Source organism: Lynx canadensis, chromosome B2, assembly GCF_007474595.2.
Source record: "Lynx canadensis isolate LIC74 chromosome B2, mLynCan4.pri.v2, whole genome shotgun sequence".
In the NCBI taxonomy this organism is placed as follows: Eukaryota; Metazoa; Chordata; class Mammalia; order Carnivora; family Felidae; genus Lynx; species Lynx canadensis.
Window position 1 is genome coordinate 151657803 of NC_044307.1, and position 25932 is coordinate 151683734.

Consider the following 25932-nt stretch of genomic DNA (forward strand, 5'->3'; position numbering starts at 1 on the left):
TTCTGACCATGTGAACAAATAAATAAATATTTACAGTCTTTGGCAAAACAAATGGTTTCATCAATCTGGAAGAGAAGTTTGTTCAAAAAAAAAAACATAAATAATTTACCGAAAAAATATGGTACATTCTAAATATTCACATCATCATCGCACAGCACTGCGTTGTTCGTCCGAGCGACAGCCACACGGACACCTGTGCACTCTCCGCGGCCGTTACATTTAGTCCAGTTCCCAAACCCCCGCCGTCTGGGAACACAGCTCCAAAAACTAAGTGGAAAGTGCAGCAAAACAAAAAGTCAACCTCAAAGGAAGAGACAAACACAACTTTATCAAATGAAATGTGCAAGTTAGGACAAGAGTTATGGATCCTCTGTATTCCACACTATGGAATCGAGATAGAAACATAGAAACGAGATCACTATGAACAGAAAGGGGAGAAAGATTTGCCCGCATCAGACAAGTAAGACAAACTTCTCTTATTAAACCCCTTATGTGGAGGGAGATTAATATTTCCTGCAGAAAGAACAGGCAATTTAAAGCGAAAACAAAAAAACAAAAACAAAAACAAAAAAACCCAAAAAAATCGTGTATATCATTGTATGACTGATTAACAGGTGTGTCTGGCAAGGCTTGATGCTGATTTTTCTTCAGCCTTTAAGGTTTCATATCCTACGTACAGCAGAGAACAGGGGCACATACTGGATTAGTGCGTTGGCAACAGTATAAATTAAGGTTCCTTTATCAAGTCTTCGTCATCATTTCTTTATTCCCCTTCATTTGAAACACGCTTTGTCGTGACAACAGCATATTGTAAAGCTTGTATCTCGGCAGGAAGGTATTTCCTTGTAACAACATCTTTGTATCATATGTGTGCTCTACGTGTATCCCTAGAAATCATGCTATACGTGTGTTACTTGACACATTTAAAATAAGTTATGGTGAACGAAGCTGCATCCTAAAGTCATTTAATAAATATTAGCGTTTCTAACTGGAACCTTAATGAAAAGTGTTGCCAAACTAGGTAAGCAACTTTTGCAGAGTTGCAAAGCCCAGAGGAGGAATTAGATGCTAAAGTGCTCTTGCTGACGCGTGGTCTGGAGCCGGGCCCCGGAAAAGACTCATGCAGAGACCCTGGTGCTCAGAGAGCAGAACCAAGGGGCACGCGGGGCTCCCTCCAGCCCGCCGCGGTGGGAGCGCCCACTTCTCTCCGCTAACTTCACCAACGGAGGCCAAGTACGGGACTTCGGACTCCACCGCTGTAGGGGGGGACAGTGGGGGAAGGGGCTTCCGTTTGTCCTCGTGACCACCGCTCAAGTTCCAGTTAGAGAGCCGGCCCCCCACGTCGGACGAGGTCTCCCGACCTCTGCTACCAGCACGACTCCAGACTCCGTGAACCCGACAGGACTGGCTGCTGTGGGACAGCTCGGACCCAAGAGTGGAAATGGCTTTAAGCACTGAAAGTCGTGCAGCGGTATTTTTTTCTGCTTAATTTATGATAATGGCTTGCGCACAATATTCCCTTCAACTCCATATACACATAAATACAGTAAGTAATTACATTTTATATGTAAACGTCATTCTTTTTAAACAAACAAGAAGCGATGTAATGCCGAGCTCAATTGTCACTGCACGGAGTCTCCTGCATCATCAAGCTGTCTTCTGGGCCGGACGTTCACCTGTGGGGCCCACGACCAGTCCCCTCTGAAGGCGCTTGGGCGTGGGGTTGATGTCGGTGAAGGACCCCCAGCGTCAGGGTCAAGGACGGGAGCTGCCGCTAAAGAGAGCGAAGCCGGAAGCACCAGCACAGACTAGGGGTCTAGGCAACAGCGTCTACAGTACGTTTCTGGAAATGCAGCCGGTCTTGTTTAGACATCTACAAAATAAACAATACACAGAACGAGGGTGGCTGCACCATGGGTTTTGCTTCGTTTTGTTTTGTTTTACCTGCAACCGAAATATCATTTTAATTTTAAAAAGCCTCCACAGTACGGACGGGTGTGCGAAGGGTGGCGTGTGTGGGAACGCGTCGGGTCTTTGCCCCACGGAGGGCTAAGGAGACTTCGCCAGAAGCAATGTGCTCGTGTTCCCTTTCTCCCCTTGTGGGTAATTTTCAGTGTGTGAATTTTGAGAAGCATCTCAGAGCCTTACTGACCTCATCTGTAGGAGGGAATGTTTTCATGTCCTCGTGAAGGTATGGGGTCAGACAGTACGGTGAGCCAATTATCTTTCTAGACAGGTAACTACAGAGAACCCCCTCCCTCCCTCCCTCCCCCTTTCCTCCCCCTTCCCTCCCTCCTTCCTCTCTCCCTCTTCCTCCTTCCCTCCCTCCTTCCTCCCTCCCTCTTCTCTCCTTCCTCCTTCCCTCCTCCCTCTTCCCCCCGCCTCCCTCCCTCCCTTCCTGCTTTCAGCAAGGGTAGCAATCTAAAATCTACAATGCCATGGGGGGCCCAGAAGCTGTAAGGAATGCACAGTCACAGGACGGAACGCAAGGTGAATAGGCAGAGCCTGGGAATAACTGGAAAGTGTTTGCTCCACCAGAGACATTCACGTTCAATTTAATACAAACAGGTAACGAAACAGGACACGACGCAAGCCAGCGAACAAAGCAGCTGCCATCAGCGTATTGCCGTGATGTGCCTTTCAAGGCAGCAAAGTTACATGCGTGTCTGTCTCTCCCCCACTCTGTGCCACAAGCCGCCCATAGAGCCGTGTTCTCACCCACCTCGGCATTCGTATTTGAGGTCTGAGAAATAGACCATTTCCTGCGAGAACACAAACAGACCCAGCCGCCCGCCGGCATACGTTTGGTCATAGATGGGTCCCGAGTCCGCCATGACCTGCTTTCCTTCGTGCACTAAGACTCTGAACACAGGGGTGCGGGGGAAAGAAACAAGGTGTGAATGGCAGAGGGCGGGAGGTCCGTCCTCACGGGGCGCCGCCCCAAGACCCACCCCTCCCCACGACAGGTGCTTCAGCCTCAGCCAGAGCGCTCTCCAGTCCCCACCACCTCGGCCTCCCTCCCCGTGGCCTTCAGGTGACATTGAAGCCACGTGCGCTGGGCCCACCCTCTAGGCTGCAGCCTAGGTGGTAGGGAGGGGGCCCCGACCTAATGCCCGGAGCAGGACCCCACGTGCTGACGGCTCCCTGACAGGAAGGCAGCACGTGGGCGAGTAAGCCTCACGCTCAGTGAGCCTGCGCTTCCCCCGTCCTGGCCTCTCACTGGTGCTGGGGACACTGGGTGGAAGTCGCTGGCACTGGGCCACCCTCACCTTATGTAGCCCGTCTTCGGTCTGTGGGTCAGATGCCACCTGTAAGCAGTGTAGTCTTTCCAGCCAATGTTTTTGGGGTCGTGCCATAACGTGCGCACCTGAGAAAACATCACTCTTGAGTACGGGTGCCGTCTCACAGCACGGACGGGAGTGCCCGTGGCTCACGCGGCCACGAGCCTCGGGAGCGGACCCAAGTCCGCCGACGGGCCAGCAGGTCAGTGCCACCGGCACAGGCGTCAGAGCCAGAGCCACGGATGCGATTCCGGATCCCCTGCTTCCTCAACATGGGACCTTGGGCAAAACAGTTAGCCTTTGAAAACCCAGCTGTCCTCACCTCTAGAAGACAGTAGAATCACACGTAACTTACAAGAGGATCATGGACCGTGTTTACGGAAACACCAAGACCGGGCATGGCGTCTTTAATCAGGTAGGCGCTCAATACGAGACTGTTAAAATTACTGTCACTTGGGTTACAATCAAGGAAAACACAAAGTTTGGGCATCTTCGGGGCGAGAACGGCTCTCTTGAGCGTGCTCCCGGCGCCTCGCCGTCCTCACCTGGCCTTGCGTGTTCCCGGTATGCCAGAGCGCGTTCCTCAGGTGCTCGCCGGTGCCCGTGGTGGAGTTCACCACCTTGAGGGACACGCCCGAGTAGCCGTAAGCCCGCGTGGGCTGCTCTTCCCAGTAGGTCTGGGTGACCTGCTTCCACATGACCACGTAGAAGCGGCTGCTGGACTGGTAGCCGAAGACAAAGCCGGCGTAGTCATCGTCCCGGTCGGTGTTGACGTAGAACGTGCCGCTGAAGTCCACGGACCCGAACTCGTCAAAACCTGGGTGTCAAAGGGGACTCTCGGTGGGGAGGTTCAGGCGGGCCCGGCCCCGGAGGACGTGCCCGGGTCGGCCCCGGGACCGGTGGGCGCGGGCGGGAGGAGGCTGGGCTGGGCCCTTGTCTCACACCCACCTCCGCTTCGTGGCTCTGGGGTTAATGAATGTCTGGGATCTAACAACTTCAGACCCCACTTCCTGAGTCTGGCAGCCCGTTACTGTATGACATAGTATCTTGTAAACCAAACCCACACGTAAGATGGCTTACTGAGCACGACCTCACGGACGCCTGCCTCCCCATTCCCTCCATCGAGACCATTTGGCAGGCGTGGAAGGACGGGCACCCGAGAGACCACCCTGACCCCACCACGCGGCTCTACAGAGCCTCCCGCATGCCCCGTGGGCACCCTGCCCCCAGGAACCACGAAGGGCGGTGCGAGTCTCGAAGGCTCACCGACAGCGATGCCGGGGTCCGAGTTGGCCGTCTGCACCAGCTCCTTGCCCTGATGGCGAATGACCCAGTTGGGGTCGATCTGAGTGGTGCCCTTCGGGTCCAGGTGGACCATCTGGAAGTTCCTGAAGTCGGTCTCGCTGATGGCGCTGTTCTCGGGACACACGTCATCGATGTCTGGGATGCTGTCGTTGTCAAAGTCGTCTTTGCAAGCGTCCCCACGCCCGTCCCCTGGCGGCGGATAGCCGAGAAAGAGAACACACGGTGGGTGGTGGGCCGTCAGCCTTTCCTTGGTGTTCTGTGGGGCCACGCTCATCTTCCCTAGTGCGTGGGGCTGGGGGGCTCCCAGGAGCCCGGCGCGGTGCTCAGAGTGTGGACAGCAGGCTCCTGCTCGCTTCCGCGGGTGTCCCCCGAGACTAGGCCTCAGGCTGGGGGTGAGGGGGGCTGCACCCCCAGCTTATTCTCTGACAGTTTCCAGAACGTCTCCTGACAACTTTCATCATCACCCTTGCCTGAAATCTATTCGGATTTAAAGCGGAGCTCTTACTCTACCAATGACTTTCTTTGGGGAGGTACAGACTTTTCTCTGGAACCTTCTTCTCAACCTGTCCGGTGAGGTGGTGGGCGGGGTGCGGGCCTGGCAGGCCCCCAGATCACTGGTGGGGGGAGGCGCGGGGGGCCTTGGCCTGTGGCCCCCACAGCTGTCCCGTCCAGGGGACGGACGTTAACGTTCTCAGCTATAGCTCATTTCACCAGGAGAACAGCCACCGAGCTCGGCTAATTCCCGCCGCGTCCTGCGGGGTCTGCTCGGCTGAACGCACCTGAGGCCCACGCTCGCGCGGGAGGAGCCGGAAAGCACACCCCGTGCGCTCAGGGCCGGCCTCTCCCCACCCCGGCCCGCCCCCGGGCTCCCGCGCGGGTCAGCTTGAGCCGAGCGCTTGCTCCAGGCAGGGTTCCCGCCCCTGCTCGAGTCGCCCGCGTGGCTCTGCCGTGACCCCCGGAGCCGCCCTCAGATCCCGGGTCCCCCACTCGCCTGTGAGTCACGTTGGCTCGGACGCCCACACCCCGTCTGCGGTCCCAAAGGCTGGGCGGCCCACACGCGCGAGGGCCCCCGAAGCCACCTTCTCACGGCTCCCCCGGGGCCCCCGAACACGGCGTGCACCTCGCCGCCTACTCCACACCCTCCCCGTGGCCCCACTTCCTCAAGACCCTGCCCCCGACGCCGCCCACTGGTTGCGGGCCGTGCGGGGAACCCCGTTCCTTTTCCTGACACTTCACACCCCTTTCTCCTTTGGTTTATCTTTGAAAGAATAAATCCCCAACCCTCTCTGAGCCCAGATCCCACCTCATCCCGCTCGTGACGGGCAAGTCTCTGCAGAGACCGCTCATGGCTTCTGCGTGGAGCCTGCGGCCTATGGGCTGGCGGGCACGCGCGAAGCTGCTGCACAGGGGCGGGGCACGGATCGCCCGAGGGGGTGGGGCACGGATCGTCCGAGGGGGCGGGACACATACTGTCCGAGGAGGCGGAGCGCCTGCCGTCTGATGGGGCGGGGCACGGATCATCCGAGGGGGCGGGGCACGGATCGCCCGAGGGGGCGGGGCACGGATCATCCGAGGGGGCGGGGCACCTACCATCGGAGTCCTCCTGGCCAGGGTTGGAGACAAGCCTGCAGTTGTCCCTGTCGTCTGGGACCCCGTCGTTGTCATCGTCTGAGTCACAGGCGTCGCCCTGGCCGTCGTGGTCGTGGTCGGCCTGGTTGGCGTTGGGGATGTAGGGGCAGTTGTCTTGGTTGTTCTGGTGGCCATCGTCGTCGATGTCATCATTGTTGTCACACTGGTCTCCCACGAGGTCGTTGTCCATGTCGGTCTGGGGGACAGGGCAGGGAACGGGCTGAGCACCTGCCGGGTGGACGGGCGCCAGGCTGGTCGTGGCCGCGGACCTTGGGGCTGGGCCGCCCCCTGCTGCAGGCGAGCGGCCGAGTGCGCGACTTGGGCAGCACCCTGCGTGACCCAGCTACATGGACTCGCTTCCCGGAAAGAAGAGGCCGGAGACGCAAGCGCCTTTGTGACGTCATCTGCAACAGTGTATCCCACATACGACAGCAACACCTTACGTGCTGTGTCTTCCAGAGGCAAGTCTGGAAGAGAAGCCAGTCCCCACGTTTGTGTCAGGGAAACAGGCAGATAGCGGAGGGCGGGTGCCCGGTCCCCTCAGACAGGGAGGGCCCGCGAACGCGCCCACGAACGCAGCCGTGGCCACCGAGATTGAAGCCCGCTCAATGAAAGTTTTCAATTAAAATTATTGAAAAGCCCATGCTGTCCCTGTGTGGCAGCACTAATGGAAAGCTACAAAGACACGTATATCCACGAATGATTAGGTTCCCTGACCTCCCCCCCCTTCTGCTCACACACACCCCCATCGGTCACCTAATCAGTTACCTGATCAGGGTTGTGCACCAGGGGGCAGTTGTCGCAGTGATCGCCCACGCCATCCCCGTCTGTGTCTCTCTGGTCGGTGTTGTAGACGTAGGGACAATTGTCCCGCTCGTTGAAGACGTCTGCAGATGTTCGGGGAAAATGAGTGTGCTAGCTTAGAAAAAGCACAGAGCTTTTCCCGGCTCATTAAGTAACTTACAGCCGAACTTCGGTTTTGTAAAAAAGGAGCTAAGAATACGGGAAAGTGTAAATATTATCAGATCGTGAAAGAACGTGTGTCAGGTTTCCCATTGAAGCCCAAGATGCCTTAGTTTAAAACAGAGCCACTCTCGGAGGCTTCCGGGTGATTCTGCATGGCAAGGAGCTGTCACCCGTGTTCACACGTGTCACCTCTGAGCTCCCCGTGTCGAGTCTTTCCCCCGGATCCATTCCACAAACAGGCCGCGAGCCCGTAGGAACTGAGCGTGGACATGCTACACGGAGGAGCGTGCCCGCGGCAGAGGCTGGCAGGTGCAATACCTTACTTCAAGAGCCCTGGAAGTGGATAGTGGATCCCAGGACACTGGGGCCGTGAGAGACCTGAATTTACAGCAGCGGCAGCAACCCCGTCCGATGGCACAGCCAACCCTCACGATCGCTGCATCGAGAGGAGTGCGCGAGACGGGCCGAGGCGCCTCTCGCCCGGGCCAGGTGGGGCCTGAGGGAGCAGGGCGGGGGGCAGCGGGAACAGACCCCCAAGAAGGGCTGGGGCGCGCTCCAGCCGCTGCCGAGACAGAGAGAGGCGTGAGTCGGCTCAGCCTGCAGACGCCTGGTGGGTGGCGGGCAACCACCGCCGCTGGCGGATGGGGTCCTTTCCGGGGCACCGGCCTCTCCGGCTGAGTGTGGCCTGATGGTGTCCGAGGCTCCTAACAGCCGGGGACGCCCGGGGTGCTTTGCCATGGCCGTGCCGTGAATAGTGGGAAGTAAGGGTGTGGGCAGAAAAAACCCGGGACAGGGCGGCAGACACACCTGCCTGCAGTGTGGTTTGGTGAGGACACAGGACTGAACACTTGGGCCTCTGACGGTGACGCCGTCACAAGTGCCAACAGGGGACACAAGCGTGAAGGACACAGGGCACAGGACTAGGGGCCTGGGTCACGGAAGGAACATGCCACATCCGTGGTTTCACGAAGGGAGTTCTTGAGGCTGGCGACCCCACCAGCGACCCCGGGAAGGACAGGCCTGGCGAGGCTGGGCTCCCGCGAGAACAGCTTAAGGCACTGTTTACCCTGGCACCGGTCTGCAGGTGCGGCTGAGCCTGTGTGGCACCCACGGGACAGAGCGCCAGGCGGCAGACACGCGTCCGCGGCAGGGGCAGAACTGACCGTCTCCGTCAATGTCCACGGAGCACGCGTCGCCCTCGCCGTTGTTGTCCGTGTCGATCTGCGCCGGGTTGTGCACATACGGGCAGTTGTCACAGCGGTCCCCGACTTCATCTTTGTCATAGTCGAACTGGCGGGGGTTGAAGAGAAGCTGGCAGTTGTCCTGCGGAAAGGCAAGGGAAGAGGTCGGGACACCTCGAGGACATCTGACACCGCGAAGACGTCGCTGGGCTGCACATCACTCACTCCGGGAGGATCGGACGACCCACACGGAGCCAGTCGGCCTCAGCCCCGCGCTTTCCTGCCGTCAAACCGCTTTCTGATTATTTATGCGTCTGCCGCTGAAACGGAGACATTTCATGGCAGAGACGACATAACCGTATACGTCACGCTGACAACAGGTCTGCCAGCGTCAGGTGAGTGAGTGAGTGAGGGGTTAGTGGGTCAGGAGAGGCAGGTGTGGTGAGGCTGTGCGGAGACAGGCAGCCTAGTCTGTCCCTTCTGTGAATGTGAAGTCACCTGGTGGACAGTTTCCCCGCAGGTTTCAGTAAAGGCAAGCACATCACTCATGGTGGGGACAGCGGCGCCCCAGCTGGCACCCACAGGAGGGCAGGCGGTCCCCCTGCACGCAGACGCCCACGGCCAGTCGCGCTGGCCGGTCACCGCACGCTGCACACGGCCTGCGCCCTGTCAGGGCTGGGTTGCGTGTGCGGGATCGCAGAACCCACCGAGTGCGGGGCCCCCGGGACAAAGCTCTCTTCCCTGCCACCCCCACCTTCTCATCATCCACGCCGTCATTGTCGTCATCATCGTCACAGGCGTCACCGGTGCCGTCCTTGTCAAAGTCTTCTTGCCCGGAATTCGGCAGCAGGGGGCAGTTGTCCTGCAATCAGAGGGCACACACGAGTCATAACAACACTCGGGGGGGCGGAGGGTAAACCCTCGGGCACGGAGCTGACGGTGCCAGGGTCACGCGCTGTCCTCAGTGGGGGCGAGGCCAGGGACACGCGTGTTTCTCCTCAAGGCTGCCCTGGAGACGCCGCACCGCCGCCCATGCTTCCAGACCAGGGAAGCTCGTGCCCTGTGCCCAGGACCCCGGCGGCCACGGGAGAGCAGAAACCCGAGGAGAGGGAGGGGCTGCCGCTCTGGAAGCCTGGAGGAGGGCCGAACCCCCGGAGACCTTTCACGTCCCGACGTCAGAGTCCCATTCTGCACATCCGTGCCCTCCGCCCTCCTCAGCCAACAGGTGCCAGGAGTCAAGCATAGATCTCTGTTCAGAATCCGGGGCATAGAGTCCAAATCATCTCCCCCGTGACCGGCGTGATTAGAAAAATCACTTGGCTTCAACGAGCCGAGTTGTAATTCAAACCTGTGTGGCGGTGGTGAAGCGTGTATTTCAGTCGTGTTTACCCTTGGGTCTCAGAAGTTCCAGGGTGGCCTCCAAACAGATCCACAGGGACCTAGGTCCCATCGAGGCACAGCTCCTGGGGCCTGTCTGCAGCCAGCGAAGGGCTGGTGGCCCGGCTCCCCCAGTCCCACGAACGTGGGCGAAACCTGAGTTTCTCCAGCAAGTTCCCTCACTGAGAGCAGAAGCCCAGGTGGAGCGGGGGTGCAGCTGGGAACCACCTCGCACCCCCAGCTCTTCAGACCAACAGATTGTCTGCAAGTGGCCACAGTGGCCCTTGATGGGACTTCCTGGAGCCAGTGGGAGGTGGGACGGGGGGGAGCGGCGGGGGGAGCAGAGGGTGGAGGGGAGGCTGGAGGTGGAAGTAGGGGGGAGGCAGGAGGCCAGCGCTCACCTTGATGCAGTGGTAGGTGGCATTGGTGGAGCACACCAGGTTCTTGTTGGGCCAGCCGTCCAGGTCCGAGTCCTCCCCGCAGATGAGCCCGTCTCCCGCGTAGCCCGTCTGGCACTCACACTTGTACATGGGGTCGCTGAAGTGTCCCAGGTAGATGCACTCCGCGTGCTTGTGGCAGGCGTGAGTCTTGTCTTTGCACGGGTTCTCGGGCTCACACACCTGCGGGAAGGCGGCCGCGTGGTTGGGACGCACCGAGACCCCACCCCTCACGTGCGGATCTGAGGCGGACGCTCCGGGACGAGGGCAGGGGTGCAGGTCCCCCCCCCCCGGCCGGGTGCCCCAGGGACCCAGAGCCTCGGAGCTGTGCTCTCTGCTCTCCAGAAGCGATCCTGAGGTCCAAGCCCGCAGGTGACCGCGCGGGGTCGCCAGCATACAGTGGTCACGCCGGTCCTCTCGGGCTCCCTGCGGGAAAGTTCAGGTCTGCCCCCTCCAGGCTGATCGGTCAGGGTGGTGGACAGGCTCTGACAGCCCTCCGCCTGCTTCCCAGGAGTCAGCACCCCTTGCCTCCTCGCCCAGGGAGGCCACCTGGTATTCTCTGACTGCCCTCCAGTGCTCTGGGGTCTTCCCGACTGATCTGCAGCCTTTTCCCAGAACACAAGCGGTCAGTTGCTCACCTGCTTCTCCGTCCTGGCCGCCTCCAGGCCGACGCCAAAGGGCTGGGTCCCTTTGTAGCGAGGGGGGCACGGCAGGCAGTGGAAGCCGGGGTTGGTGTTGACGCAGCGCTGGGCTTTGCCCACGGTGAAGCAGACGTCGGTGACCACGGCACACTGCGGGATAAGCGGGGGTGAGCGCCGACCCCGGCTCCGCGGGCACCCCTTCCCCAGGCCGGGCACCCACCTCGTCCAGGTCCTCACAGTGTGTGCCGTTGCCCAGGAAGCCCACGGGGCAGGCGCCGCAGGACCAGGAGCCGTCCGGAAAGCTGCTGCACTCGGCACCGGGGAAGCACGGGTTGGACAAGCAGCCGTCTGCGAAGGACGGCACAGAGCGGGGTCGGCTCGGGCGGGCGCACCCGGGAGGCCGCCGGGACGCAATCACCTGCGCCCGGGGAGGCGTCTGTCCAGCACCAGGGTTCAGTAAGGGGAAACTGAGTCACTTGGTATATGCTGGCAACGTGCTTGCCCTCCCGGAATTTATCTTTAAATAGTAAAAGACAGGGGCGCCTGGGTGGCTCGGTCGGTTAAGCGTCCGACTTCGGGTCAGGTCACGATCTCACGGTGCGTGGGTTCGAGCCCCGCGTCGGGCTCTGTGCTGACAGCTCGGAGCCCGGAGCCTGCTTCAGATTCTGTGTCTCCCTCTCTCTCTGCCCCTCCCTGATGCACACGCTGTCTCCCTCTCTCTCAAAAATAAATAAACATAAAAAAATAGTAAAGATAGAGGCTACAGGCGCATAGGCACATGGGTGGCTGATGGGTGATTGTCGTCACGCGGGATGTTCCACAAAACCGTGGAGGAGCACGGGTGTCAAAAGCAGGTGTCCTCATGAGCATAGAACTAATCTCTCCCTTCTATATTTCCTACTTTTCTACTTTCTATGTCTTCTATTTTTATGCTTTTAACCAGAATAAAAATGCGGTGGCTTCTTCAGAGGGGCTGAAGCGTGCAGACCACAGGGACACAGGCGCTTTCGTGTCCCGCCCGCGCACCCACCTACAGGACAGCTCCTTTTATTGCACATCTGACGCTCTTGGACGTCCCCCACGCAGTCCTTGCCCCCGTGCTGGGGCTCGGGGCTGTTACAGACGCGCGTCCGCTCCCGGATCCCTCCGGCACAGGTGACCGTGCAGGCTGACCATGGGGACCAGGGGCTCCACCGGCCGTCGACTGAGGGCAGAGAGCACAGAGGGTCAGCGCGGAGCCTGACCTACACGGGGGCTCCCGGGGTAAGAGCCGGGATGGAGCGGGGTCTCCAGACGTGGGAGGGAAACTGGAAAGAGCGTCCTTTCCTGAACCTGAGCTCGGGGGTGATGCGGACGACAGGTTTCAGCTGGCTTTGTTTTCCCTCACGTCCCACAGGCCGGGGTCTAGAGGCGGAAAGCTGCCCACACAGGCACACCTACCAGGTGAGAGGTGCTCGCATCTGAAACGTCCCATGAAGCTCAAGTTCATCTTATTGGACAACTTGGCAGCGAGAGGATCACCCTGCACTCCCCTTGTCCCTGGCTGTCTCTGCACTTCATGAACGGGGCTTCCGGAACAGGGTCCTGGCACCCCGGGGCCCGGGGCCAGCTGGCTGCAGGCTGCAGGGGGCCGTCTCCCGAGACCCCCTGTTCCATGCTGTCTACCCATCCCCCGGTAAAGGGCACGCGTCACACTGCCCAGGGGTCAGGCTGACTTGTCCCTTAGTTGTGGGTTAGCAGTAATTTAACTGAGCTGGTTCACCATCAGGATGTACCCTCAGGCCAGCTCCGGCAAGGAGCCAGCCAGGGGACAGCCACGTCTCTTCTGCCCGGTCCTGCGCTGGGCCCACCCCCCGCCTCCACCCCACTTACTTGGACACGGGGTGCCCTGGCAGCCTTTGGTCTCCCGGCCACTCCCCTTGCAATTCTTGCCCCCCATCTGGGGGACGGGCGAGTTGCAGAGCCGGATGCGGGTGATGTTGCCCACGCCGCAGGTCACAGAGCAGGAAGACCACGGCGACCAGTGGCTCCAGCCCCCGTCCTGCCGGACTAGCACACAGAGGAACACAGAGACATCAGGGGGAGGCAGGGGCTGGCCGTCCCAGGCGTCTGCTCACACCCAAGCCGGAGAGCCCGTCCCCGCGATCTGGCCCCGCCCTGCGGACGAGGAGCGGCCTCTGACACTCACTTCGGTGGTCACACTTGCCCAGGCTGCACGCCCGCGTCTGGATGGACGGCCCCAAGCAGGTGTTGCTGGTGACGTCACACGACCGCCCTCTCTGCTGGGTGCCCGACCCGCAGGTGGCGGAGCACTGGGTCCACTCCGCCCAGGGGGACCAGCCCTCCTCGCCGTCCGGTGCTGGTGGGAAGCACAAGGGCCTGTCGGGCCTCTGCCCACCCTGCCACGGACGGACCGCCCGTGAAGTGGCCCACGAGGCAGAGTCCGTGCGCTCAGGAGAGCAGGTGTGTCCCCTCCCACGAACAGGGTCCCCAGCGGGGCAGACGCCCACACCTGGGTTGGGACTCAGAGCTGCTCTCCCCAGCAAGACGGAGGGCACGTGGGGATGCCCACGGAGAGTGACAGAAGCCAAGGAGCCTACTGTCCCCGCTCTGCGCTGCTCCCTCCCCGCCAGGTGACACGACAAGACCCTGAACTCCGAGATCGTGGGTGTGGACGGCCTCGGGGTGAAGTGGCCCTGATCCCTCCCCTCCATCCCGCTAAGCCCCTCCACCGCCTGCGGGTCACCGGGAAGACAGCAAACAGGCGGGAGGCGGACGAAGCAGATGGCACCCCCCGCTCCTCGCACACTAACAGTGGAAGCAGGAAGGACAGCATTCTCCCTCCACGAAGGACGGGTTGGCACAGGTCGCCGGCGGGCAGGTGATTTGGTGGCAAACGGTTTTAAATTTCTGCAAGCAGAGAAAGGTGTCTGTGTGACCCTCGTCTCCAAAAGCAGGCGTCAGGGCAAGGGCGGGACTCAAGGGCCGAGAGGGCGGCTGTGCCCGTCCTGACGCCGCAGGCCCTGGAAACAGAGGAGGGCCTTCCGCACACCGCGGGCCGGGGGACCAACCTGGCGTGCGCTGCCCGACCCCCGAGGCCGCCATCGTGAGAACGGGGTGCGTTCGCCAAGGGGAAGAGGCTAAGCTACCCACTGACCTCTGTGTGGGCAGTGACCTGCACCCCCAGGCCCCCCGGAACGGCCTGAAGCTGCACACGCCCGGCCCCCTCCCGCCTCCCGGGAGACACCAGCCGGACCGGTCACCTCCTGGAGCTTGTCTCTCGTGTGCGACGGGGTGAGGTGGGCTGGAGCCCTACTTACGGTCGGTGCCCCGTGCCCGCCCTCGTATCAGCTGTCCCGGCGCACCTGCGCGCGTTTGCGGCCAGCGGGGGAGACCGGGGAGCCCGCCTCCCTGCCCCGCGCAGAGGTGTCCCCGGCCCTCACCTTGCAGGTGCATTTGGTGCAGCTGTCCACCACCCAGGTTTCATTTTCCGCGAAGAAGCGGCCGTCCTGCCAGCAGGCGGACATGTTCCTGGTCTTGGGCGGGCCGCCGATGAGCTCCCAGAGGACCTGGTTGTCGTTGGACTGGAAGATCGAGGGAAACGTTTACGTGTGGGCGGAAGCAACATCCTCATCGCGCTCACAGGCGGGAGAGGAGGCTCCTCCCTCAGGGAAGGGCGCCCCCGGCCCGTGTAGCACCGCCCGCCGTGCGGCCGGCTCTGCGGGAGGAGAGTCGGGGCCACGTGAGGCCTCGCCACGCGGGGTCACGTCCCAGCGATCCCAGCGGGCAGCCGACCGCCTGTCACCCTCCAGGGGTGCTCCACTCACGTGGCCGCGTCCCACGGCGTCTGCCTGCCCGCCTCCGAATCCCTACCTCTTCCTCCTGCACACGGTGGGTGCTCAGCGGGAGGCAGTGGGTGCGGGCGGGGGTACTGTTGGAACTCTTGCCCCCATTCCTGCCCCAGGGGCACACACCTGCTGGAAAGTTCCAGAAGAGGCACAGCCTCCTCCAGGTGCTTCCCAAGCCGCGCGTCCTGGCCGTGCCCATTCTCCCGACCGCCGACGGAGTGGGAGTGATAGGGTCCCACCCCATCCCGGGCCCCTTGACATGGGGCAGAGGGTGGGGACGGCTGCCCGCCGAGCGGCTGTGCGACGCCACCAGGGCGTGAGGCGACCCCAGACCCGCAGACCTTCCCGGCCACTCTTCCCCGCTGCCCCTGTCACTTCTGTTAGGCACCATGTGTTCCCATCCCCTGGGCCCAGCTGAGGGCCTGTCTCGGGTCACGCAGCTACGAGAACATGGCTCCCGTCAGTGCCCTTTTCTAAACCTGAAGGGACCCAAGACGGTGTTTTCCTTCTGACGTCCCCTTACGTCCCGGACCTGCGGCCAGTCCTCCCACACCCATCCTGTTCAGGCTCGGGGACACGAGCGTCCCCCGGGTAAGAGCCATCCTGGAGGACGTGGAGCCACAGGTATCTGTCGTTCAGGGTCCTCTGCCCGCCCACCTGCCCTCCGCTGCCCTGTGCTCGGGCCAAGCGCCTTGTCAGTGCGTCAGGGGGGCTTGCGGGTGAGGTCGCGCCTGTGTGGCAGGAAGCAGCCGCCAGGCACCCACCACTTTCCGCAGGTTCTCGTGAAGCTGGTTCACGATGACGTGCAGCCCCGACAGCTCGGTGATCATGGTGCCCAGCTCCTCGCAGGAGCGTTCGCACACCTCCGGCCTCCTGTGCGCGCCTGGGCCCGCGTACTCCGTGGCCACCTGAGGGCTCAGATGCAGTGTCTCCGTGTTCTCGCTGATGGCGTTGGCTTCGGCTGCGGGAAGCAGTGGGTGCAGTGAGCACGGGGGAGAGCGGCCGCGCAGACGTGGGCTTGGGGACGGAACGAAAGAGGGAAACACGGGGGCTGGGGCTCTGCACCCACATGTGACTCAGGCAGAGGAGAGGTGACCACCGCCTTTGCTGACAGCCGTCCCTGTGCCCCGGAGCCTGCTCCCCAGCACGTGTCCCCGCAGCTCCTCGCTCACCCTGTTTTCTATCCAAACACCCTTTGTTGTGGCCACTTGCTCCACATCAAGATGGATGCAGCCGGCGGTCTTCATGCCAAGAAGTGTCCACCAGACCTCACCTGCCTCTCCCTCATTCCCGTGTCCTCTGGAGGGAAGGGCAGACGCCCTCAGAAGCGCGACCTTGGGGACTCCCCCTCGCTGCCCCTGAAACCGCACAAACCTCCTGGGGCTCTCCCATGGGACGTACGTGGCCAGGACACAAACAGCAAACTACTTGGGCCGGTCCGGAGACAGGCGTCATCCCCCGAGGGAGCCGGGCCGGCCCAGCCATGCCCCCAGCCCTCCGGTCACTGTCACAGGAGTGAAATGCCCTGTTTCTCTCAGCATCTCGCTACTGAGTTACACCTTCTGGAAGCTACCGATCTGCCAGGACTACTGCTGGGGACTTACTACTTGGTCATGAATCCTTGCCGCAATCACTCTGACCTCGGGAGTTCCCCTGGCTCGCTGCATGGAAAAGGGCACAGACCACATGGACATAAACGCGTCAGTCACTGCCCATAGGTATCAGATGGGAAACGGTCCCGCACCCACAGATGTGCCCCGGGGCCTGATTTCAGACAGACCCAGAGCAGGACAGGACAACACACAGTCAGGGCGTCCACTCCCCCTGATGAAAGGCCTGGCAGGGTCGCCCGGGGGCAGAGCTGGGACCGGGACCGGGGTGCCCTTCACCCCCTCAAGGGTGAAATGTCCCCCCCTGCCCACAGAGCAGACCACCAAGCATGACGCTCAGCTTTTACGTAAACACAAGCACAGTCCGTCCGTCAGGGTCCCGAGAGCCGCTCTCTTCCTCCGTGTTGTTGAGCCTTCCCGGAGGGGTTAGTGTCCTATGTCTGTTCACTATCTTAGCCCCTCCTGAAACTTTTGCTTTTTAATGACCACTTCCTCCCCCAAGAAAGTCAGCGGCTAAAATCACAGAGGCCAGTAGTTTGCACGTTAGCCAAGCTGCAGACACGGGGTGAGGTCTGAGCCTCAGCGGCTGCGGCAAACGAGGGGCCGGTCACAGGAGCCTTACAAATGTCCCTTCACGCCACAGTCCGGCCAAAACGCGCTGTTCTAATCCTCACCTGCCCTGAATTTCCACTGAGTGAGTATGGAAGATCTGCAGAGGGACAGAGGACAGGGCAGAGGGACAGGGGACAGGACAGAAGGACAGGGGATAGCCTCAGACAAAGATGAGGCCTCCGTGGGGGACCCCCAGCCGCCAGCCAGATGCAGGCTGAGGAACAGAGCGGGCATCTCCGCGCCTAAGATGGGGGAGGGACAGCTCCCAGCTCCAGGGGGGTGCGGGTCCCAGAGCCGCACCTGTGCGTTACAGACATCACATCCTATGTATTCCTGACACGCTGATCATGAGAGAACGATTTATCTTTGTCGTAATTTACAATTGACATGAGGAAGGGGCCTCAGTGCAAATAAATCACAACGTGAACCATGTTGGGAGACTCTCAGCCCAGGTGGGCACACAGGTGGTCACACACGGCAGCGGTGGGACCCCCGGGGCCCCTGCTTCTTTATGGTAAAGTGAACGAGCCTGTCTCTAAGGTGTTTTGAAGATTCAGTGACACACTGAGTTTAAAGAGCCCAGCAGAGTGAACTTCATAAATTAAATGCTCAAGAAAATGTAGGCAATTATGGCTGGAGGTAAATTCAAACTGCGATTAGCATTCAATGCAGGATTATCTGTCAATGGTTCAGGCAGCGAAAATGTTTCCAGAATAGGGCTGTGTCAACAGCCGTGAAGAGTGAAGAAAACCTCCATCAACGTAGCCGACAGATACCCATGCCGTTACCCAGAGAGATGATCGTCACCCATTAACAGACAGGAAAATTTGCGTGTAATCATGTTAAAATGCAGAGATTGGCCTTTTGGTTTACGAAATTGATTATTTTGCATTATTAAAATATATTCAAAATTACTCTTTCAAGCAGTTTATCATTTTCAGATGTCAACATGTCCGAGTTGACCAGCTAACTCCTTCAGAGACAATAATGGCACTTTATTACAATATTTTTTCTTAAATCCCCACTAGCCCCCCAATACACACGCACACACACGCACACGGGCACGCAAATGCATGTACAGGCGCACTCACCCACGCGCGGATACACGCACTCACACACGTGCACATACACACTCCCGTCGCAGCAGAAATCCATCCAAGACGAGAAATGAGATGCGAAATACACTGTTCAAAACACACCTACCTCCCTGACTTTGCTGACAACCTTTCTTGCTTAGAACATCTTCCACTGAGTTTTCGAACACTAAGTAGATGTTCTGCAGCAAACCCTGGAATGCACGTGAGGAGACAAATAGAGCAACAGATACACATCAAACGATGCCAAGCTAAATGACATTTTAAAAACACAAGATGTAATCTTGTTCTTGTGCTTCTACACGCAGCAGGCTGGACCTCTCCTTATCGTGGGTCAGTCTGGTGTCTGGCTGACGGGCTCGGAAGGGCACGCGGTCCCGGACGTGGACACTCGGTCTCAAAGGTGAGCGTCTGTGCTCCCACGGCAGGGCCACGGGGGCTTCCTGACGGCCACCAGAAGTCAGTTCAACAACCGGGTAAGGACGCTAGCCTCGGGCTCAACTGAATTTAAACGCACGATCGTTTCCCCAGAAGACACACGATGCTGTGCCAACACCACGCTGTAGGCTCTAAACCCGTGTGGTTTTAGAAAGATCTTCCAAAAACTATTTTAACATGAACATATTTTAAGATGAACATGGAATTTTTCCCTCATAAACCAACAGCCCTCTCCTTGAAAAGCATGGCTCTTACTCTGCTCTCCTCGCCTCTCGGTGCTAAACGGGGAGTCTGGAGATTACCAGAACATTCCAAGGGGGCCGATTCCTTGGCCATCAAATCCGTCTTCGGCCGGAAAAATGACAGCCGTTTGCCCAGGTAAAAAGCACACCGGGACCACGTGCCCTGCTTATTTGTGGTTTAGAAAGGGGTGCGTTATCTGTGTGTGCATGTGTGTGTGTGTGTGTGTGCGTGTGTTGTCCATGTGAGTGTGGGTGTGCACACATGTGCATGAGTACGGTGTTCGTGCACACATGCGTGTGATTGGGTGTGTCAGTGCGTGCACCTCTGCGTGTGCTCCGTGTGTGCGTGTGCACGTGTGCGGTGTTGTCTGTGTGGGTGCGTGTGCACATGTACAGTGTGTGCACATGGGTGCCATTGGGTGGGTGGGTGCGTGCACATGCGTGTGATTGGGTGTGGGCGTGTGTATCCATGTGGGTGTGTTTGCGTGCAAGCGTGTGTGTGTGCACGTCTGACACGTCTGTGTGCCTGCACGTGGCGGGAGCCCACGTATGTCTGCGTGGTGCGCGTCTCCCGGGCCTGACCTCTTCCAGCACGGCATCACGTTAAGAGATGCCTCGCCGCTCAGCCCCCAGCAGAGCCCGTCCCCGTGCCTCGTGCCGCGGCCGCGACCCTGCTGTACGTACCCGGAAGTGATTGTCTCGAGCAGAGCCTTTGGCCACGTACATCCTGCTCTTCTCTGTCCGCAGCTGCTCGTAGAAAGGCTCGTCCAGCGTGAAACTGTCGATCAGGTCGCAGCCCACGTACAAGCTGTAGGTCTCCCCTGTCACCTGCACGGTGATGTTCTTCCACTGGGAGTCAGCCAGGCCCACGTCCTCCAGGGAGATAACGTGCTGAGCGCCGTCTATCCAGTAGGTGAGGTCCAGCGTGTCGGCCGGGCCGTTGGACACGATCTCGAACTGCCTCTGGGAGGCGCCGGGGCCCTCCAGAGCCAGGAGCGTGCCCCGGGACTTGGGGTCCTGCTTCAGGCTGGCCGTGAGAAAGAAGCCCTCTTTCTGCCTCACGATCTTGGCAATCTTGCTGAGGTAATCTGCACTCACGGGTGGGATGTAGTCAAAGCGGACAAAACGATACGCTGGCACGTTGGGGTCAGGCCCCCGGAACTGCTTGGCCCCAATGGTCTTCCGGTTTATGTTGCTGATGCTGAAAAGGTTGAAGGCGGTGTCCTCGTCCTGGTCACCAGCTGCCCGTGGGGACAGAGCAGGGAGGTTACCGCGGGCACGAACCCGGAGGGGCCTTTTTACACACGGGGCAGCAGACCCTGATCCCAGGGGGTGTCCCCTTTCCGCTGGGTGCTAATGGCACCGTTACCCTCTCTGTCCCCGGGCCGCTACCCACAGTGGGGCCCCGGAGGCAGCTGCTGCTCGTCCGTGACCGTCCGGGAGCGAGCCGGCGCCAGAAGGCTGTGTCCGGATCAGCCCGCACTCCGCAGCCAGGCCTCCTGGGGGGGGAGGCAGCGCTGCCCTGAGCTGGGCCCTGGCGCACCTTCCGGAACCCGTCCCGCACCGGGCTCTCTCCTGCTCTCCCACCCAGATCTGAGGCTTAGGCGCAGCCCTGCTTCTACCATTTGATCGCCCAGAAAAAATTCCTGCACAAGAAATGCGTCTTTGTCCTTGCTACCCACGCTCTCTCCGTCGCTCTCTTATGGAGACCACCTGACTCCCACAAGTTACACTGGTGTCTCCATTTTGCGGAAGTTTATCCGCAACCCCGCTGAGCACCCCGGGGAAGGCTCTGAGACAGCGGGAGTCTCAGGCCTGCGAGTAAAGGGCTTTAAGTCACCATCCGGATGACCGGACCTTCCCAAAACGTAGCAGGGCAGATGATTCAACGCAATTCACTGAGCAGGAGGTTCAAACGAAGCGTGGCTTTTCATCCCCTGTGCGGCGAATCAAAGCACGAGCTTCAGAGCTGCTCACAGAGGTGTCAGCCGGCCACCTCCTTGGCAGAGCCGCTGGGCAATCCGCCAAAAATGCTTAAAGAGTTAACAGCTCTGACTCAGCAACGTTCCTTTTGGAACTTGTGCTGAGGATATAATCTCAAATACCGGGAGAGACGCAGTCACAGCTGGGTTCCCTGTGGCGTCTCTTACACTGGCGACGCTGGAGTAATGCTGCACCTGGAGACTGGTCTACACAACAGCACGATCTATCTTTGGACGGAATATCATCCGGTCATTAAAGGCCGTGTTGTGTGAAAATAAGCACACGGAAAAACACTGATGTTGCATTTTCAGGTAGGAAAAAAAGTAGGAAGAAAAGGAGTTATAGAACACCAAGCCCTTCCAGTGTTAGAAACTTAGCGTGTAAAAATGTAAAAGCTGACTGTGCGTGGCCAGTGTTGTGTCACCAGACGAAAGAGTGTGTTTCTCTAATACCTAGATTTTCCAAAAAGAGATAATTTCCTACTGGGGCACCTGAGTGGCTCAGTCATTTGAGTGCCTGACTCTTGATTTTGGCTCGGGTTGTGACCTCGTGGTTCGTGAGGTCGAGCCCTGCGTCAGGCTCCATGCTGTCAGCGCAGAGCTTGCCTGGGATTCTCTCTCCCTCTCTCTCTCTGCTCCTCCCCCCCCCACTCATGCACATGCACTCTCTAAATTAATCAATTAATTAACAAACTTAAGCAAAGATTTAAAAATAAGAAATAATTTCCTCCTACGTGGACTCAGAAATAAGTAAATATTTATTTAAAAGGAAGTTCTGAATGTTCTACCCTGGTAGGAACCTCAGCCACAGCCTTACCTGCGGGGCGCCAGCGGCCCCGGCAAGCAGAGCCACTGTCCACACTCACCTCGCGCGCCGGACGCGGCCCAGAGGGCGAGCAAGACCAGATCCCAGAGCATCCTGCTTCGGCGGAGGAACCCTGCGGACAAGCCAGGCCCTGGTTACGCAGCGCACAACACGCACGGCAGTGATTTCCAGTGTCGACCGCAGTCTTCACTCACACGAACGTTTACGCGGTTTGTGCGTCGAAACCAGCAGTAAATGCGTTCGTGGGAAGTAAAAGCCGGGTAAGAAACGGGCCTTTCAAGTGGGGCTCTTCCGACTCGAGCTCCTGTCATTGCACGAGCATTTGTTGACAAAGCAGGGCGTGATCACATTCCCAATAGTCACATTATCTGATCTCACGACGACCCGAGAGGCAAATACTATTGTTATCATCCCCATTTTGCGGATGGGTAAGTGAAGGACCGGAAAAGTTAAGCGCTGGCCCAGAGCAAGGCCGCTGGTGAGCGTGGCCAGGCCTGAAACCCAGGAAGTGTGAATTTAGAAAAATGCCGGCACCATAGAGACGATAATCTATGAAGGCACCGTTGAGCAGATGGCCAAGAAGAAAAAAGCCAGGCCTAACTTAGAATAAACCTTAACTGTACGCAGGAGAAAGAAACTGAACTTGGTGTGTCCCAACCACAGAAAAACATAGCATTCTACTTAGCAATCACTTTTCCTCGGCTGTTCTATTTTCCTGCAGGCCTGTTTTTCCATTCTTGAGGATTTTCAGTTGGCATGGTTCAGGCCAGCAGACGCTGGGCCGGGAGTCAGGAGACCTGGACGGAGGCCCGCTCCGCCGTTAACCCCTGCCCCGCCTCGGGGCTCCCGTGCCAGCATCTCGCAGGGGCGCGCGGGGCACGGAGCTCCCTCCCAGCGGTGGGCGGCATCCGGCTCCGAACCGAAGCCAAACCGAGACCCCGGCCCGGCTGTCAGACGACGGCAAAGCTCGTTAGCGCCTCGGGGTCGCAGGAATCCTAAGGAGTGCCCCCCCCGCCCCCCAGAAGCATCTGGTAAACTGGAAACAGTCATCCTCCTGGGCTGGAGGAATGTTCCCCAGGAGAAGAGGCCACTCTGCAGGCCCCTGGGATCCCTCCGGAGTCCGGCTCCCGCCGCTCACAACCTCCTCACAAACAAGTCGGGGCGCCGCTGGTTCTCACGTGGCCCCGGCGAGCGGCCGGCCCCGGCGGGCAAGCCCTCGCGGCCCAACCTCCCTGCCTCAGTTTCCTCACCTGCCGAATGAGGAATAGTTGTGTAAATCCCGTGCCAGACAAGGTCCCCGCGAGAAATGAGCTCGGCGAGTTAACACTGTAGAGGCTCACGCGGCGCGGTGGGCGCGGAGGCGTCTGCTGAACGTGCCGCGTGGCTGCCCCCCTGGACCGCTTTTCCCGCGGCTCTCCGGGCGGCAGCCGTGCCGCTAATAGGTTCCTCAACGGACTGAGCCACACGCGTCAACACCCGGGTGCTCAGAGCCACACCTGGCGCTCAGTGAGCGCCGCGTTCGTGCTTTAGGAGGAAACTGGGCCAGCACCTCCGGAACGCCTCCCCTGTGTCCCCTCGACCAGATGCGTGCCGTCTGTCCCCGCAGAGGGGACAGCTGGCTCTGGCAAACCGGGCTCCGTCCAAAATGTGCTTTTTCAAGTCCTGGGGGCCCAGCTTCCCGAGTGTCAGCTACACAGCGTAAACGGAACTCCGTTCCAAAAAAATCAAACCCTCTGCCCCCTGAAAGCGGAGCGTCTCTGGGTATGCACGCTCCGCCGTCGGTCACATGAGTGAGAGGGACCCACGCTGTCCGGCGGGGGCGCGACGGCGGCAAGGGCGCAGCGGGACCAGGAATCCCTGGGTCAGCCGTTCCGTGCCCACGGCTGGTCCACGGCAGCACCCGGGCCGTGTCACGTCCTAGGACACGCAGTCAGGCACCCGGACACACACTCACAGTGTGTCCGTGGCTCCATCTTCTCCGGAGACTTTCTGCAGCAGAATGTGATTAGAACTCACACAGATGTGTTCACACCCGTTTGTACGAGCCATCCGAGCAACGGTCACCACCGGGAGGTGTGCGGTCCCTCCCTCGAGAGGGGCTCGGGCACCCGGGAGCCTCCTGCCCCCCGTGGCTCAGCAGCGCCTTCTGGTGCCGCCCGGGCCTCTCCTGGTGCTGATCGTCCCCCGCTTGTAGCCACAGCCGGGCGGGGATCCCCGGGCTCCTCACACACCCACAGTGTATCTGCTCCTCCCTGATACTCAAGCACACTTTCACTGTCAGAGACGCTTAGAATTGCAGTGTCTGTAACCTCTCTGGTGACCGTTTTCACTTTGTCAGGAGGACTTTCTCTAACGCCCTCCTCGGGGTCCCCATCAATGACAAAGACACAAGCGTGCGCCCCGGCTCACGGGCAGGTACGCTCGCGGAAGGCACCGGGACCGTGGGACCAGACCACCTCCGAGGGAGCTCGCGGCGCGGCCGCTGCGGACGCGATGCTTCCAAGTGTGAAGACGCGTTAACGGTCAAGCTTCACCTTACAGCATAGATCGGCTTGCACTTTTCCTTCTCCCTCCTCAGAAACCAAAACAGCCTTTTCTGAAAATTAAAGTACAACGCGATGGCTTTCTAATAACTTCTACAAGGTAAATCTTTTATGCAGTTCTTACCTGGGACGTCGAACGGCTGTGGCGAGGGCTGACTCGGTGCCGGGGACGGAGCCCAGAGGACCAGGTCCGCGGCGTGCGGAGCGGGGGTCAGCAGCCTCCTCTTTATATGCTCCGGTCTCCTGGGTGGTGCTGTCAGTCAGACCCGGGAGGAAGCGCGTTCAATCCATCCTTCGAAGGAGTGACATAATCCCCCTCCGATCTCGCATTCGCTCCGAGCACCTGGCACACGGGTGCTGGGCTGCCCGCTCCCGCCGGCCCCTCCAGCTGGGGGACGGCAGAGGCGGAGCCACGGGAGAGGGGAAGGCAGGCAGGCGCTGGCTTTTCCTGTCTTCTCTCAGGAAATAAAACGCTATAAATACAACCAGCGAGGTTGGCTGCAACTCCCCTTTTCGGCTTCAGAGACAGAATGCAAGTTCCAGGGTTTACACAAGTTTCACACCGGCCAGGCTGAGAAGGTCTTTCCAAAGCAGACAAGTCACGACCGAGAAGACGCAAAGCATACGCCGCCGGGGTCGGTGTGCTGAGGAAGTTATTCTGTGGCTGAATCAATTTATCATGTGCAGAATAAATATTTAACCTAAAGGGAAGTCGGGAAATGTCACTTTCTGCAGTTAGATGACTAAGAAATAGGACAGAGAGGATCCACATGCCACATCGTGTGCTGGCTGCACCCCCAGGAGGCCTCCCCTGCAGGGGCCCCGGACGGGGCCACGTCCGGCCGCCGCTTCGTCCCCAGTGGCACAGACAACCCATCATCAGCTTCCGTGGGCTCAACTAATGGGACAGCCTGCAGAATAAAGACTTGAGAATCCCAACAGTGGTAGCAGTCGGACACCCTGCCCTCCCCAGAGCTCACCATCTCCTGGGCCAGTGTGGACAGTGGTCAGAGGAAGGAGGTGGTGGACAGAGGGAGGAGGTGGACAGAGGGAGGAGGAGGTAGACAGAGCAAGCAGGTAGACAGAGGGAGGAAGTGGACAGAGGGAGGAGGAGGCAGAGGGAGGAGGTAGACAGAGGGAGGAGGAGGTGGACAGAGGGAGGAGGTGGACAGAGGGAGGAGGTGGACAGAGGGAAGAGGAGTTAGACAGAGGGAGGAGGTAGACAGAGGGAGGAGGTAGACAGAGGGAGGAGGAGGTGGAGAGAGCGAGGAGGTAGACAGAAGGAGGAGGTGGACAGAGGGAGGAGGTGGACAGAGGGAGGAGGTGGACAGAGGGAAGAGGAGTTAGAGGGAGGAGGTGGACAGAGCGAGGAGGAGGTGGACAGAGGGAGGAGGAGGTAGACAGAGGGAGGAGGTGGACAGAGGAGGAGGAGGTGGACAGAGGGAGGAGTTGGACAGAGGGAAGAGGAGGTAGACAGAGGGAGGAGGTGGACAGAGGGAGGAGGAGGTGGACAGAGGGAGGAGGTGGACAGAGGGAAGAGGAGGTAGACAGAGGGAGGAGGTAGACAGAGGGAGGAGGTGGACAGAGGGAGGAGGAGGTGGACAGAGGGAGGAGGTAGACAGAGGGAGGAGGAGGTGGACAGAAGGAGGAGGTGGACAGAGGGAAGAGGAGTTAGACAGAGGGAGGAGGTGGACAGAGGGAGGAGGAGGTGGACAGAGGGAGGAGGAGGTAGACAGAGGGAGGAGGTGGACAGAGGAGGAGGAGGTGGACAGAGGGAGGAGGAGGTGGACAGAGGGAGGAGGAGGTAGACAGAGGGAGGAGGTAGACAGAGGGAGGAGGAGGTGGACAGAGGGAGGAGGTGGACAGAGGGAAGAGGAGTTAGACAGAGGGAGGAGGTGGACAGAGGGAAGAGGAGGTGGA

The 25932-nt window shown here is 59.6% G+C and overlaps 1 protein-coding gene across 2 annotated transcripts; it reads right to left on the bottom strand.

Moving 5' to 3' along the window:
• Positions 1-308: 308 nt before the first annotated feature.
• THBS2 (thrombospondin 2) lies at positions 309-25061 on the bottom strand. 2 transcript variants are annotated; one of them, XM_030316801.1, is made up of 22 exons: positions 24137-25061; positions 21510-21581; positions 19346-19902; positions 18091-18175; positions 15430-15626; positions 14261-14401; positions 13631-13727; positions 13006-13176; positions 12690-12866; positions 11848-12021; positions 11038-11165; positions 10815-10967; positions 10141-10359; positions 9117-9224; positions 8345-8504; positions 6984-7102; positions 6177-6411; positions 4548-4775; positions 3827-4098; positions 3270-3367; positions 2723-2862; positions 309-1873 (listed from the first exon to the last, which is right to left on the bottom strand). In XM_030316801.1, exons 2-22 carry the CDS (start codon positions 21559-21561, stop codon positions 1866-1868), a joined length of 3519 nt encoding a protein of 1172 aa, XP_030172661.1. In that variant the 5' UTR covers positions 21562-21581; positions 24137-25061; the 3' UTR covers positions 309-1865. The 2 variants fall into 2 exon arrangements, with proteins under 2 accessions (XP_030172661.1, XP_030172662.1); XM_030316802.1 differs by lacking the exon at positions 24137-25061 and adding an exon at positions 22720-22778.
• Positions 25062-25932: the final 871 nt, after the last annotated feature.

Bases quoted from the DNA above. Each gene is read 5' to 3' on its own strand.
- THBS2 (XM_030316801.1), bottom strand. From the start codon at position 21,561: ATGCTCTGGGATCTGGTCTTGCTCGCCCTCTGGGCCGCGTCCGGCGCG. The intron at 13,728-14,260 runs GTGAGGGCCGGG...CTCTGCTTGCAG, and splicing joins GCACCAAATGCACCTGCAAG to AAATTTAAAACCGTTTGCCA. The intron at 10,968-11,037 runs GTGGGTGCCCGG...CTTATCCCGCAG, and splicing joins ACTGTGAGGACCTGGACGAG to TGTGCCGTGGTCACCGACGT.